General features: G+C 36.1%; 1 protein-coding gene across 1 annotated transcript in view; it reads right to left on the bottom strand.

Annotated features, from left to right (window-relative positions):
• LGR4 (leucine rich repeat containing G protein-coupled receptor 4) overlaps positions 1-16,262 on the bottom strand; it is a 120,279-nt gene that overhangs the window by 22,681 nt on the left and 81,336 nt on the right. Inside the window, exons 3-5 of the mRNA XM_004454270.4 lie at positions 9,793-9,864; positions 8,516-8,587; positions 416-631 (exon numbers count right to left, since the gene is read on the bottom strand). Coding sequence (XP_004454327.1) covers positions 416-631; positions 8,516-8,587; positions 9,793-9,864 — 360 coding nt within the window. The remainder of the gene's footprint in view (positions 1-415; positions 632-8,515; positions 8,588-9,792; positions 9,865-16,262) is intronic.

Below are 16,262 nucleotides of genomic sequence, written 5' to 3'. Positions count from 1 at the left end.
TTATGTACTCTTCGAAAAGAAAAATTGGCAAAAGCATGAAATATCCTGGAACTTATTTTCTATAAGCATCTCAAAACAGTTTCATTTCTTTTAACACTGACTGTACTGCTGGCACACAGTGAGAGTTGGAAATGTATTTCCCAACTGACCCCATTTCTTCTCATTCTTCTCATAATTACAAATAGCCACTGATCTTAGGCAGATTCAAAAGTTATAATCAGATGTTATTTTTTTTAATTGTCCTATTTTATATGTTAAAAAGTCTTCGTATTTACTTTTGTCAAACAGCAACCCCCCTAAACATTATTTCTGAAGATAGGTCTGTGAGGTACTTTCATCATTATTGGTCTTAATAATCCTGTTTTCTCCCCCAAATAAATGCAAACACATGGTATTAAAAGCAGGGGATACTTACAGAACCACCAGACTTGACAGGTTGGTAAATGCAAAGTCAGGGATGCTCGAGATTTTGTTGAGAGCCAAGGTCAGTGCCTGCAGAGTTGGAAGATTGCTGAGGGGATAGATGGGCACCTCCGTCAAGCTGTTGTCATCCAGCCACAGATGTCGTAACTGAACAAGCCCCTCAAAACTGTCCTCAGGGACTGAGGTAATATGGTTGGCATCTAAACGCCTGGAGCAGAAACACAACCACATTCAGTAACAAATTCTAGTGGAATGAATTAATCGAAGCCACACAAGTCTCAGAGCTTTCAAAACAAAAAGGAGTTATAGAAATGACATGTCATCCCTTATTTTTCCAGTTTTAGTATTAGTTCTAGTAAAACCTAGTAACTTTTTCAAAACCATTATAGGAAAGGCAGTAGTTTTCTGGCGTTTACAACAAAAGGATTTATCTAAATCTGAATCCTTCAAGTATCTTTAGTTAAGAAGGAACTTTGTAGCATAAGGACATATTAAAAAAACACAAAGCTCAAGCCTGAGTTTCATGTTTCAGAAAATACCTATCAAAAATACAGAAAAATAACAATAACAAAGGTGAACAAATAAACTATTTTACTTCCAAATTTACATTATAACTAATATTTTATAATAAATTTTATTGCCACTCTAATTTAGTAATAAAGGATAAGAAAAATAATCAGAAAAATATGTTTAAGCAATGAATAATTTCAACAGTCTCAATTATCCTTATGAACACCAGGCAAATTAAAAATGTAAGTGTCATGTATTGTCAAAGCAACCTTTCTCCTCTTCTCCTAACACTTACCACTTTAAAGAAATTTGTTTGCAAAAATGTTTACAAATAATAAGAAAGTCAAACTGTCCATAGGAAAAATAAAATGGCTATTCCAATCAATGTTTATTTGTGTGTATACGGCAGTAAGGTTTCCTTAATTTTTCCAAAATTTTGGAATTAAGGACACCTTAGTAATAGGGTTATTCATTTAAAAATTAAGTCACCGTTTGAAAATCTTGAAAACTAAGTCTTAAGTGATATTGTTGGCACAATCAGGTGTAATTGTTGGAATAATAGCTTTTTAATGCAGAGACAACCTGGTGTTAATATAATGAGGGCCAGTAAGTTTCAGGTAAATCACAACTTTCTTCACTAATTCCTTGTTGAAAAATTTTTGCCATTCAAATTCACACTTGACAGGCTTGGACCTCTTCGTAAATTAGGAATACAAAGAACTGGTGGAAAGTAAAAAAATATATAGCATATTTTTAAAAGAAATATAATTTGAGAGTTTTCAAGTTCAGGAAATTCTGAGTTTTTAGTGATTTTGGTGATTTTAAATATTTTCTGCTACCCCTGCTGTCCTTGTGTGGCTCCATCTTTAGTTCCTGCTAAAGATAACTATCTCTTTCCCCTCTGGGCAAACACTGGATCTCAGATCCCAATTAACTGCCCCAGCCTCAGAGGCATCTTCCTTCCCCCTTTTTAAGCACAGGCTAAAGATCCTTGTGAATGTGTGACTGAAGTATTATTTCTGATATGGTCAACGTAACTTGAAAAAGGGGAACCTGAGCAGTTGTCTGAAGAATCTGCCCAGAAACAAACATTTTTTTAGATTTGTTTATTCCTTGGGCTTTCTAGATCCTACCACAAAGAGAGAACAGGCTGGCAAAGTATTGGCTACGGAGCTGTTCAGGAGCTTCGTTCAACAGTAGATAGGAATGCATTCATTCCTGCACACGCACACAGATACTATTCACAGCTTTGTGGTGCTTCCATTCTTGGGGCAGCAAGAGAGACATTAAACAAATAAGTATCCTATTAACTGAAAATGAAGTAATATAAATAAACTATGCTCTTAGATAATTTAATCACCTGTGAGAGACTGAAAATACAGGCAGACAATGATCAGTACAAGCTGATATGTTACCTGCAATCACTCCTGGCAGCTGGCCACTATCTACAACAATTAGCCAAGAAGTTAAACCATAATCCCTGTATTGACCCAAACTAGCAGGGACTTGATCAATAACAGACAGTTTTCCTAATTTTTGCCTCTGCTTCCAACTTGGGGACAATGAGAGAAAGCTCATTGTTTTCCCTTAACCAATCACATAAGATGCCCTGCTTCTAGTTAGCCTGCCACCAGTTTCCCCACACCAACAGCTACCTGCCATCAGGGCACACACCTGAAGTCCTCCCTTTCTTCTACTACAAAGCTTTCCCATTCTAAAGGCAAGTGATGGTGGCTAGCTCCCTTGCTCTGAATAAATAGCCTTTGTTCTCAAGTTGTATGTTCATCATTTACTTCCACACCAGCAACTCTTTCAACACATCTTAACTGAGCAACTCGTTAGGCACAAAGAATAAAATGATGAACACCACACATGTGAGGCTTGCCCTCACGAGACTGACATTCTTGCAGGAATAACACCCAATGTAATAAATAAAATGATTACAGAGTGCTCAGGGCACTCAAATAATGACCAATGGAGGCTGAGGGGAGGATAGTGCCTTAAAATACAATGGTCAGGAAAAGCATCTCCCAGGTATCATTGAAACTGAGACCTAAAGAATAAGCTAGAGCAATTCACAAAGAGGACAAGGGGTGTTCTAGGCAAAGTAAAGAGCAGGAAATATCAGGAGCAGGGATCCAGTGGCAGAAATGGGCTAGGATGGTTCAGTAACTCCCAGAAAGTTAGAGTGATTATTAGAACACACAAGGCAGTAAGGAGTGCACAGAGGAAAGTGGTCCAGAGAGTTGATGATGTGCTCCTAGTAGGCCAGGTTAAGACATTCGGACTGCACTGTAAGTATAAATAGAAAGATTTCTCCATTTCAGTGTCACAGCAATTTAAAAGTTTAAATTGCTTATTTTATCATACTGATGATAATGTGTGCTCATAGTTAAGAAAATAACGAACCATGTCCCCATCAATATAGATACACAATAGTCCACTGAAAGGGAAGCAGACTTGGCCCAATAGATAGGGAGCCCACCTACTGCATGGGAGGTCGCCGGTTCATACCCCAGGCCTCCTTGACCCGTGTGGAGCTGGCCCATGCGCAGTGCTGATGCACGCAAGGAGTGCCGGGCCATGCAGGGGTGTCCCCCGCGTAGGGGGAGCCCCACGTGCAAGGAGTGCACCCCATAAGGAGAGCCGCCCAGCACAGAAGAAAGTGCAGCCTGCCCAGGAATGGTGCCGCACACACGGAGAGCTGACACGACAAGATGACACAACAAAAAGAAACAGATTCCTGGTGCAACTGATAAGGATAGAAGTGGTCACAGAAAAACACACAGCAAATGGACACAGAGAGCAGACAACTGGCGGGGGGGGGGGGGTGGAGTAAATTAAAAAATAATAATAAAATAAAAAAATTGAAATTAAATTCCCTGTAGAAGTTTTCAGTAAAAGGTAATAAAACACTTTACTAAGGAAAGTTATCAGTACCCTTTTTAAACATAAATCCAGTGCTATATATATCATTTATACTTCTGCAGAACTCTCTGACAGGCCATCAGGGTAAAGGGATAACCTTATAGTAAGATATCACAGTGGGTTTTAAGCAAAGAGTTGAAACTATCTCCTAGGTAAAACAATAATAAACTCACAATTTTCTCTGTACTCAAAAATTCTTAAAATTTTAAAGTCACAGAAATGGAACTCTTAAATAAGTTATTTCATTTAGAAAAAGGATTTGCGGTGACTCAAATGATTAATTACAATATCAAATGCATTAAATAAAATATCACATGCATGTGTGAGTGGCATCCACAACAAAGAATTTGCACTTACATTGAGATCAATGTTTCACAGAGAAATTGTGAAATTGTTTTACTTCTTTTTTCTTTTCCTTTAAAATCCCTGAGGGTTTCATCACAAAGTAGCTAGAAAATACTTGTATCCTTTTCTATACCTCCTGGGTTAAAAAGGATTACACCTCCAGGGGAATAAAATACATCTAGCTTGCTCCTTTAATCAATAATGTTCTTTTTAAAAAAATTTTTTTTGGTATTCCTAGGGAATGAACCCAGGACCTCATACATGGGAAACTGGTACTCAACCACTTCAGCGACATCCATTGTCCTAATAAATGTTTTTTGAGGGTAGAGTTGAGGATTAGAGGATGGTTTGAAAGGCAAGGAAATTTGTTACTGAGGAGAGACATCAGGGCCCAGAGCTATCAATCATCCCTGCAGTTAATGAATTTGGATAGCTAGCCTGGACTAAACAATCATCTCTCCTCCCAAAGAAATGAATTAATGTCAAATTAATGCTTATAACCCAGACATGGGAGAGAACACATGACCTGATGACAATTAAAAAGAAACATATCAGTCAGGGTGGGGTGGGGATAAATAGTACAAATTAAATACCAAAGCGGTAGGGTGACAAAGGGAGAACTTACTGGGAACAAGAACTGTGGCTTTGTACCAATGACCTACACTATTAGTATTCATCCTAATGGATCACGAAAAAAATTATTTTATTCAGTGCTAAAGGATATCAGATATCTCAAAGTGGAAAGATTATGTGGGCTTCCTAAAGTATTCTACCATTTAAAATTCATATGGCAAGAGATAATTATCACTTTAAGTGCACTTTTATTGTTAAAGGTAAACAATGTATTAACTGAACTTCATTTCTATTTTTAGGCTTTAAAATGTGCTTCTATTTCCTGTTCTTAAAAATCTTTCTTACATCTTACTGAGAGTTAAGTGTTTATTTCTTGCCCTAAATGAAATTACAATTTAAAAATTCTATATGCAGATATTAACTGATGAAAATCAATATTATCAATAAATACCCATTCTTAAACAAAGGCTAACCCTTTTCCTCTACTTCTAATTTACCAATAATGTAACTAGTGTAGTATTATAACAGATTTTGTTACCACTTTATATTTTGAAGTATTTAAGAGACTTATTGTGGAAAACCTAGGAAAATTAGTCTTTGAGATCTCTAACATTCAATATAAATGTAATATAATGTAAAGAAAAATCTAGGGAAGCTAACTTTGGCATGCCATTCTAATATCCTACTCAGGTAATGTTTAGCCGTTTTCATGGCTTTGTGGGGATGCTGTTATGCTACCTTTTTATTAATATCAACAGTTTACTTTCATATTTTGTAGTCATCATCAAGCACAAACTTGCCTCAACCCACTTCTGATCAGTTACAACCTCTAACGAACTTTGCTCCTTTTAAGTATTACTTCAAAACTATAAGGAAATCTTTCCTATAATTTAGGTCTGAAGATCAGATTTTCAAACTGACTCAAGTGCTGATAAGATTGTTTTGTACCATGACAGAATTTCAATTGTATCTAACTTGACCACTGCACCCACTATGCTAACAAAACCCTTGAACATTTTCTTCTTAAACAGGCCTGACACATAGCCGTGTTTCAGACATATATGAAAATATCTCATTGCCTTTTAAAAAAATAGTTTTGTCATTTTTTATCCCTGTCTCCCCAATTTGGGTTTAAATTATACAAATCATTCCATGAAACACAGTATGCATTTTAAAAATATTTTGGAGGAGGGGGAACCTATGATTTCTATGAAAATGCCACTTTAAATCACCTAAATTACCAATAAATGTGTACTTTAATATATTTATTGACCACAAATTAGAATGAAACTATATGTATATTTTCTTGGCAATTTTTCTGTTCTGAAGTTCAAAATGAGATTTTGTTAGGTCTTTTTTTTTAAGCCTTCAAACTAGACAAAATGAGCATATGATCACTAAGTCTTGGGAAATAAAAACAACCCTGTAGTTAAGTCTTAAAAGTAAAATTAATTCTGAAGAAGCAAAAGAAAACAAGAAGTATTTACAGTGTCTAATGAATTCAGGTCCTGTGTACATCCCTTAGAGGGAGGAAAGGTACAGCTTCAACAAAGTCACATTTCTGTACAGGAACACACCCTAGTCAATTCAATAAGGATCTACTCAGAACCTGCCCAATTAGCTGTGGCTAACAAATTCTTATAGTCCATAACTTTGCATTTTGGAGAAATGAGCTACTTAATACATTTCTACTTTAAACTTCTAATTAAATTTAAAAACTTAGCCAACACCCTGAATAATCTTTATGACATTACACACATTGTAAAGTAACTTTTAGAGCATATGATATGTTTTATTAGTACATATTTTCATTTTCACATTCACATTCACTTCCCATTAACTACTAGAATATCACATCTAAAATAAAAAGATAATCTATAATTTACAATTTCCAGTGTTTGTGGTGCAGGTAAAATGGTTTTACTATAATATTATAGCTAGTGCATGAGACAAGCAGCTCCATGATTTTCACCTACATTGTCTAACTTGTATACATTTCATATTCACATACATACATATTTCCTACAAAGGCTTACAGTTATTTCAAAGGGTAATACAAAAAAATCCAAGTGACAGATTAGTATACATATATATGAGGTGGTTAAGGTGTAATTTTATAGCCAAAAACTCATGTGATATCCATTACAACAGCTATAATTAATCCAATTTTTCAGGGTTTTTCTCAAAACTTCGATCCCTGGCCCCTACTTGAATAAAAAATATTGATACTTCCAGGGTATGGCCTAGGGACCTGCATTTTAGCATTTTCCCCCTAGTAATTCTGTTGCAGGGGGCCAAAGTGCCACACTTTGAGAAACTCTGTTCTGGTTCTATTGCATTTAGGACATGAAACAAAACAAGAAGCAATGCAAATTTTATTTTCTAGTAGAAGATAACAAAAAAGTTCCATGTTTTGAAGAACACTTTTTTATTAATCTGAGAAGCTCCCTTCACCTAGTTAGGCATTAGAGACACTAATTAGTAATCAAAGGAAATAACGAATAAAATCCATCATCAGGTCAGCATCATTATTAATGGATTCTGCAAATGTTTGCAAATGTTTATTGAGCACTTTCTACTTGCCAGATATTATTCTTGTTCTGAGTGCTTTTCATGCATTAAAGCACTTGGTAGTAATGAGCAAACCATTGGACGGAGATATTACCCTACCTTGTTGCCCAACATCACACAGCTAATTAGCAGCAGACTGGTGATGTGAAACTATAAGTCCTGTTTCAGAATTTTGGTTAATCTGAATCTGATTTTTTTTTTTAAAGACACATGTAAATGCTCGGACAGATGGAATACACAAGGAGCTTTTTAAAATCTTGGCAAAAGTAAAATTACAATCCATGCTTTAGTTCAGTGCTTCTCAAAATTTTCCTTCAAGTGCCCCTAAGGACAGAAGAAATTGATCTTCTGAGTTCTGGAGTTTTAGTCCTAAAGTTACTAGTCTATCACATGTATTCTGATTATTAATGGATCTCGGTTTGTTTAATATTAAAAAGCTTGTTTCTCAATAATCTCCTGTGGCTTTGCATAGCTTCTGTGATACACTACTTACCTGATCCATCCACTACAGGGCAAGGGGAATATATGCATACCCCAGCTGCGGAAGCAATGAGCCCCAGTCTCCAAGTCAAAAAGAAGGAAATACACACAGAAAAGAATACAGAGAGAGCAAAGTGAAGTGCTATTTGAAAAAGCTTTTGAAATTAGTAGCCAGATGATGAAAACCAAAAGTTTAATTAAACCTCACACAATTCACATATTTTCCTCAGAAAGTAGGACCTGGGAAGGAGGCAGCACAGGCAATTAAGTTACCCCTAATGTGTGTTCAATGCCAGCAGATCAGGAATTATATTTGATTTGTTCTGATTATCATTACCTCCCAGAAACAGAAATCTTTTTGCAGCAGTTTCTTGATAGTCATGGTACAAGAAATTGGAACTCCCATATACACACGTGTTTCTGGTTCCAAAGAGGATGGCCACCAACATGTATAAGCTCATGATACACAGCAGTAAGCACTTGGTAGCTTTCTCCACCTCCTAGTTAGGAGAGGAAGCAAAACGAATCTTATCTCTCACCAGAGGATACTTAGATAACAGGAACTGGCTATCCCCAGATGAGAGGACGATGTCCCTTTTCCCTGGGTTTCCAGTTCTTCACATGTTTAGCAGGCAGAGTGGTCTCCTTTCATTGATTCAAGAATGCAGAAAACCAAGTTACTTACAAAGACTGCAAAGCACTCAGTCCTCGAATGGCTTCGCTGGGTACCGTTTTCAACTGGTTGTTTTGGAGGGTTCTAGAAGGCAATGTTTAGTTAGTGAATAACAAGGAATTGTTACCATCTTTTCTTAGATTAATTCAGAGACATGTCTTTCTAAAATTACACTTCCAATGGCAGGAAAAGGGGAGGGAGTGCTGGTGGAAAGTATACAAGATGAGAAAATTGCAAAGAAATATTTGTTGTAAAGTTAGAAATGAAACCTAGACTGCTATCCCAAGCCATCTCCTAAGACAGATCTGGTCAGTAACCCACATTTCAGTGGGTGTTTCACTCCAAGAATTAAAGCATCCTAGTTAACATTCATCACCCTAGGTACTGTTTGTTAATGTTAATTGGGAGGTATAACAAGCAACCCCACAGGAATCCCTAACGCCTTTCAAATTAGATTGAAGCAGAGCACAGAAACATGGATGTGCCCTAAAGTCAATTTGCCAGCAGAATGGCAGACCCTGAGCCATTAGGGAGAAGCAGCAGTGTCCTCTGTACATCTGGGGCTAGGGCAGAAATTGAAGTTTAATTATCTAGTAATTAGGGCCTGAAGAATGGAGACATAGATGAGTACTGAAAATTAAGTCCTTTTAATTTTTGCCTAAAGCCATTCCTAGTTGCATTAATAACATGACTGCCTGACCTGAATCATACTGGAAGAGGTAAGGGCCCTCCTACCTCACTAAACCAGAGAGTTTTAGTGACTTGCTCAGAGTCATCCAGCAAGATAATGGGAGAAGTGGGGCTGGCAGGCAAGTTTCTGACCACTGCCAAGGATTTATTTCCTGATCTCTCATAGGTTTTATAAAAATTATAGGCCCCTCTATTCCCTTTAGCTGTAGAGTGATTTTAACATTTGGAGCTGTTGTAAACTTATCCCCTAAAGGGTCAGCTAATTCAAAGTTCTTAGGGCTGTATAATAAGTAGAAACAAAATCCTACCAGTAAAGCTTAAATATGGTTTTGATTCAATGTATTAGCCAAACAAAAAGCCTAACATTCAAATGAATTACACTGGAGGTCAGAATGTCTGTTATTTAGAATTTTAACTTTTGTTATCTAGACCAAGTTTTCCTAAATCAACCTCTAGCCTCCCACACTACCCACTGGCCACTCCTTAAATCTTTTAATCCTGAACTAAAAGAAACTGTGCTCAACCTAGCTCCAAGCACGTTGACTATGCAGCAGGAAAATACCCAGCCAGCTGTGAAACTCTAAAATTGCATTACTTACAGAACTTTGAGTTCTTTCAATCCAGACAAGGCATTTGGGTGTATAAAGGAAAGGTCGTTGCCAGCCAATCGTCTAGGAAAAAAAGTGCAAGAGAAAAAAAACAGTAAATCAGACTCTCAAAATTCAAAACTCACAACAATCTAATCTGTGATTAAAGCTCTCTTTTAACCATATCTAAAGTGTGTCTGACATTAATCATGGATTTGAATCTTTGCTAAATGATCCCAGGATTCTTCCAAAGAGATAACTGTCTCTAGACTTTTTTTTTTTTAACTCCCAATACAGTCATTTAAACAGGCACATTTTTATTCTGATGAGGTCAAGCAAGCCAAAACACATTAAACCAAATTAAGTTTGCTATTCATGGTCACTCTCTGCAGCTTGCAGAGGTTTCCAAGTGCCTCATAAATACAGACTACTGGTCAGCAGGCAAGAGTGTTTATCCATATAAGAGCCAACCAGTCAGCCAAAGGAGGAACGCCTTCTGGAGGCAAGTCATCATGTTATCTTTGCATAACCAAGGACAGCATATTCCATGCAAACGAAAGACAGAAAGTAAAAGTAGCTGTAAACATGACTTTCCAAAGTAGAGGCCTATTTCTAAAAATAAATAAACGTGTCCTAAAGAAATTTTAGTGATTAATTTAAGTGGGAGTAAGAGGGAAATTCGGAAAGGATACAAATTATTGGAGTCATTTTGTAAGAAACCTGGTATGAACAATTCATACTGAGCCCCACTGGGTGGACTTGGCACCCTTGTCAAAAATCATTTGGGACACAGAGAGCAGACAGCAAGTGCAAGTAGCAAGGGATGGGGGAATAAATAAAAATAAATAATAAAACAAATCTTAAAAAAAAAAAATCAATTGGTCAGGATTAGATGCGGCGCCAGAGATGAGGATTTATTTCTGAATTCTCAATTCAATTCCACTGATCTACTTGTCTGTTCCGGTGGCAGTACCAAGCTGTTGTGATTACTGTGGCATTATTATAAGTTTTAAAGTGGGGAAGTGTGAGTCCTCCAACTTTGTTCAACATTTTTAAGATGACTTTGGCTGTTCAGGGCCCCCTATTCTTCCATAGGATGATTGGTTGATCTACTTCTGCAAAGACAGCTGTTGGAATTTTGATTGGGATTGTGTTAAATCTGTAAATCACTTTGAATAGAATTGTTGAGGATTTTTGCTACTGTATTTATGAGGGATATTAGCCTATATAATTTTCTTTTTTTGTGATACATTTACCTGGCTTTGCAGTAAGTTGATACTGATCTCATTAAATTAGTTAGGTAGAATTACTTTCTCTTCAATTTTTTTAGAAGAATTTGAGCAGGATTGGTGTTAATTCTTCTTGGAACGTTAGGTAAAATTCACCAGTGAAACCATTTGGTCCTGGTCTTTCCTCTATTGGGAGATTTTCAATTATGGACTCAATCTTTTTACTTGGTATTGGTCTGTTGATATCTTCCATTTCTTCTTGAGTCAGCATGGGTAATTTGTATTCTAGGAATGTGTTCATTTTATCTAGGTTATCTAATTTGTTGGCAAAGAACTATTAATAGTATCCTCTGATAATACTTCTTATTTCTGTTGGGTTATATAAAGTTACCTTTTTCATTTCTGATTTTAGCAATTTGCATTCTCTTTTTGTCAGTCTAGCTAGAGGTTTGTTGATTTTATTGATCTTTTCAAAGATGTTTTTGTTTTTGCTGATTCTATTGTTTTATTTTAAATTGTCTATTTCATTTATTTTATGCTTTAATCTTTTTTATTTCCTTCCTTGTCATTTTGGGTTTAGTTTGTTTTACTTCTTCTAGTTCCTCCAGGTATGAGGTTAGGTCTCTGATTTGAGCTCTTTCTTCTTGTTTAATGTAAGCATTTAAAACTATAAATTTCACTTTCAGCACTGCCATTGCTGCATCCCATATGTTTTAGTTTATTGTGTTTTCATTTTCACTGGCCTCAAGATATTTCCTAATTCCCCTTCTGATTTCTTCTTTGACCCACTGGTTGTTTTTAGAGTAATATTGTTTAATGTCCATGTATTTGTGAGTGTTCCAATTCTTCCTCTGTTATTGCTTTCTTGCTTCATTCCAATGTGTTTGAGAAGATACACTGTATAATTTAAATATTTTTTAAAATTTTTTTAAGATTTGTTTTGTGACCTAACATATAATCTATCCTGGAGAATGATCCAAGTGTAGTAAAGAAGAATTGTATTTTGACGTTATTGGGTAACTGTTTTAGATATATCTGTTAGGTCTAGTTAGTTTATAGTATCGTTCAAGTCTTCTATTTCCTTATTGAGCTTTTATCTAGATGTTCTACCCATTATTGAAGTCTCCTGCTATTAATGTAGAACCATCTATTTTTCCCTTCAGATCCATCAATATTTGCTTCACATCATTGGGGGTTCTGTTGTTAGATGCATAAATATTCATAACTGGTTTATCTTGTCAAATTGATCCCTTTATCATTATCTAGTGTCCTTTTTTATCCCTTGCAACAAATTTGGACATTATCTGATATTAGTACAGCTATCCCAGCTCTCTTTTGGTTACCATTTGCATGAAAATTTTTTCCCCATCATTTCACTTTCAACATACCTGTGTCTTTGAATGTAAGGTGAATCTCTTACACACAGCAAATAGTCAGGCCATACTATTTTACCCATTCTGCCAATCTTGGCTTTCTACTGGAGAGTTTAATCAAAGGGATAAGTTTGTAGAAAATTATGGACCAATTTTTATTATGAATATAGATGCAAAAGTCCTCAAAATACTTGCAAATCGAATCCAACAGCACATTAAAAGAATTATACATCATGATCTAGTGAGTTTTATTCTAGGTAGCAATGGTGGTTTAACCTAAGAAAATCATATAATGCAATATACCATATTAGCCAAATGAAGGGAAAAACCTACATGATCATCTCCATTACCATAGGCATTTGAAAAAACGCAGCATCTTTTCTTGATTGAAAAGCTTAGAAAAATTGGAATCAAAGGAAACTTCCTTAACATGATAAAGGGCACAGATTATCTCTGTTACTAGAATAAAAATTTAAAACAAATGTACAACACTAATCAAGATGTTAATAGCATGGTATGTGGAAAAAATACACCTAATGTAAACGATGAACAATAGTTAAGAGTACTATTTTAATAATCTTTCATCAATGGTAACAAAGGTAACTTTGTTAGGAAAAGAATAGTACCATTTTTAAAAAGTACTATCAATTGTAATAAAGGTTCCACACCAATTCAAGGTGTTGGTGGTAGGGTAGTATGTGGGACCCTTGGAATTTGATGCATGATTGTTCGGTAAAACCACTACTTCTATAATCCATGTGGGGTAGCAGTGCTCCAAAATATATTCATCAAATGCAATGAATGTGCCACAATGATGAAAAACTTGGGTGATGTGGGAGGAGTGCGGGTGGGGAGTGGGGTTATATGCGATCCTCTTAGTTTGTATGAACTATGTATCTTTAAAAAATTTTTTAATCTATTAAAAAACAGTAAAAATTCAAATTTTTAAAATTAAAAAAAACTACAGTCTACAAAAAACAAACAAACAAAAAACTCTAAAAACAGACTCTGTGGTTGTTACAGATTCTTATTTTCAGTCTTTAATATTAGTTTTTAATGTCCCTGGACCTATGGGCTTTCCTTCAGGGTCTAACTTGCAGTGCTAGGTTCAGGAAAAAGAGCATTTTGTAAAGTAACAAAGGAAGTGGCAAAATGCAAAACACCTGATAATCTTTACTTGTCAACAGATAAGAGTGTTTAACCACATTCAGCCAAAATATTTGCTTCCTTTTTTCTAAGTCTCTTCCCCTTTATAAACTATGGGAAAATTAAAGTAACCCAACTTCTCATTCTTCACTACTTATCGTTAATGTAAATGATAAATTGAAGCCCTCTGCATTCAGCTTATCCTGAAATACACACCAACTATCTGGTGAAATAAACATGACTGGTATGTGATGGATTGTGATAATGGTGAGCAGAGGAGTGCACTACTTTGATTACTTTGTTTCCTAGTAGGGTAAACATATCATCAGAACCTCCAAGAATGCCTCCATCTAAGTTTACCAAGCTGCTATATTAATGAATAATAAACAAAGCAGCTTGGCAAAGGTTCTGCAGCTTCAACAACTGCACCCTCCAGAACCTCACCACATTTTGCTTATTTTATGAGTCAGTATTTCTCATAGCTGAATCTGGAGTTGTTTCATGTCTAAAAGCTCATTTGTCCAAACGACAAATGAATAAATAGCAGGGTTAGGGAAAACAGCCCAAAATCTTGGGAGGAAAAGTCTGCTGTACAATGAGCCCACAGTAGTTGCAAGCACAGCGTGTGATAGATAGTTTACAGCCGTTCTTTTATTTTAATCCTCTCATCACAATAGTCCTGAGAGGCTAGGTAACTCTGTGTAAGTCACACAGCTGGTAAATGTAGGAAGTGGCATTCCAGCTCTCTCCAGGCTAGCTCCATAGCTCACCTACTTCCTCCTGCACTGCGCAGCCTCTGGTTGTCATTGAGAGGTTGGTAAATGATCCCTAGCAGACAGCTCTTTTCAGCGAGAAGCAGAGTAGACTTGGGAAATTCAACAGCCTTGTATAAGAGTATCAACACCTCTCACCCAGCATACAAAAGCTAAGCAACAACGATTATGACACAGGAGTTCAGAACTGCAGTGACTAAGGAATTTCCAATACGGTCTTCCCATAGTCAAAGATGACCAGTGGGGAAGGGGAGGAGTGTGTCTGCACATCCTAGAGTAGTGCATGCCTTAAACTCACTGGAACTCTGCTTAGGATATAGAGCTCTCCTGTGCTTGTTAAGCACCTCCCAAGAAAAAAGAGGGCTTATCCCAAAGGAGCTGTCACCAACGGCACCCTCTATTAGCAAAGACCAACTACTCCCATTCTATGTCTGGGTCTGCACTGCTGTGCTACACTCAAGAGTTTCCCTAGCACCTCACTTCATGAAAATCTGTTAAATGGCTCCACAAAACATTTTTTGTTTTTAAGAAGGTACTGGGGATTGAATTCCAGGACCTCATACACGGAAAGCTGGCGCTCAAACACTGAACTACATCCTTTCCCCTATAAAACATTTTTAATTTGATAAATTTTTATATTTTTCATTTGTCCCATGGCACTATTTTTTTACTACTTTTTAAATTACTATGAAGCCTTAAAAAAAATAATCATTAGGGTGAAAAGGGAAGGATGAAAATGGTAAAATTTTCTGCTTTGCTAAAGGTTGAGAGTTCCACACATCACTTCTTTCCCATCTGCCCTGTGGATCTTCTCAGTCTCCAAAGACCATAGAGAGTCTCACTCTGCAAGGTTTCAATCCGCGTATTCTCCTACTCTTTTTGCTCTCACCTGAGATCATTTTTTTTTCTTCAAGAAGTAGTGGGTTTATCGAACAATCATGCATCAAATTCCAAGGGTCCTATATACAACCCTACCACCAACACCTTGAACTGGTATGGACCCTTTATTACAATTGATAGCACTTTTTAAAAATTGTACTATTCTTTTCCTAACAATAGTTAACCTTTGTTACCATTGATGAAAGATTATTAAAACAGTACTCTTAACTATTGTTCATCGTTTATATTAGGTGTATTTTTTCCACATACCATGCTATTATTAACATCTTGATTAGTGTTGTACATGTGTTGTAATTCATGAAAGGACATTCTTATACTTGTACTATTAACTATAGTCAATTGTCTAAATAGAGTTCTCTGTGTTACAGACCAATGTTTTATTTTTTAAATTTTTATTCTAGTAACAGAGATAATCTAGTTTCCCCCCTTAACCACACTCAGCTATATAATTCAGTGCTATTAATTACTCACAATAATGTGCTACCATCACCACCACCCATTTCCAAACTTTTACGATCAACCTAAACAGAAATTCTGTACAAAATTAAGCATCAACTCCCATACTCTACAATTCATGAACACTAAATTTCCTTCCATTTATTTCAGTTTTCTTTTGATTTCTTTCAGCATTTTCTGTACACCAGTCTTTTACATCCTTGGTTAAATTTATTCCTAGATATTTGATTCTTTTAGTTGCTATTGTAAATGGAATTTTTTTGTGGTTTCCTCCTCAGCTTGCTCATTATTAGTACATAGCAACATTACTGATTTTTGCATGTTATCTAACCCACCACTTCGCTGAATTTGCTTATTAGCTCTAGCAGCTTTCTTGTAGATTTTTCAGGATTTTCTATATATAGGATCATATCATCTGCAAATAGTGAAAGTTTTACTTTTTCTTTTACTATCTGGATACCTTTTATTTCTTTTTCTTGCCTAATTGCTCTGGCTAGAATTACCAGTACATGTTGACTAACAGTGGTGACAGTGGGCATCCTTGATTTGTTCTAGGTCATAGAAGGAAAGATTATACCACCGAGTATAATATTAGCTGTGGGTTT

Source organism: Dasypus novemcinctus, chromosome 10 (genome assembly GCF_030445035.2).
Source record: "Dasypus novemcinctus isolate mDasNov1 chromosome 10, mDasNov1.1.hap2, whole genome shotgun sequence".
Taxonomy (NCBI): domain Eukaryota; kingdom Metazoa; phylum Chordata; class Mammalia; order Cingulata; family Dasypodidae; genus Dasypus; species Dasypus novemcinctus.
This window is presented reverse-complemented; position numbering and strand designations above follow the sequence as displayed.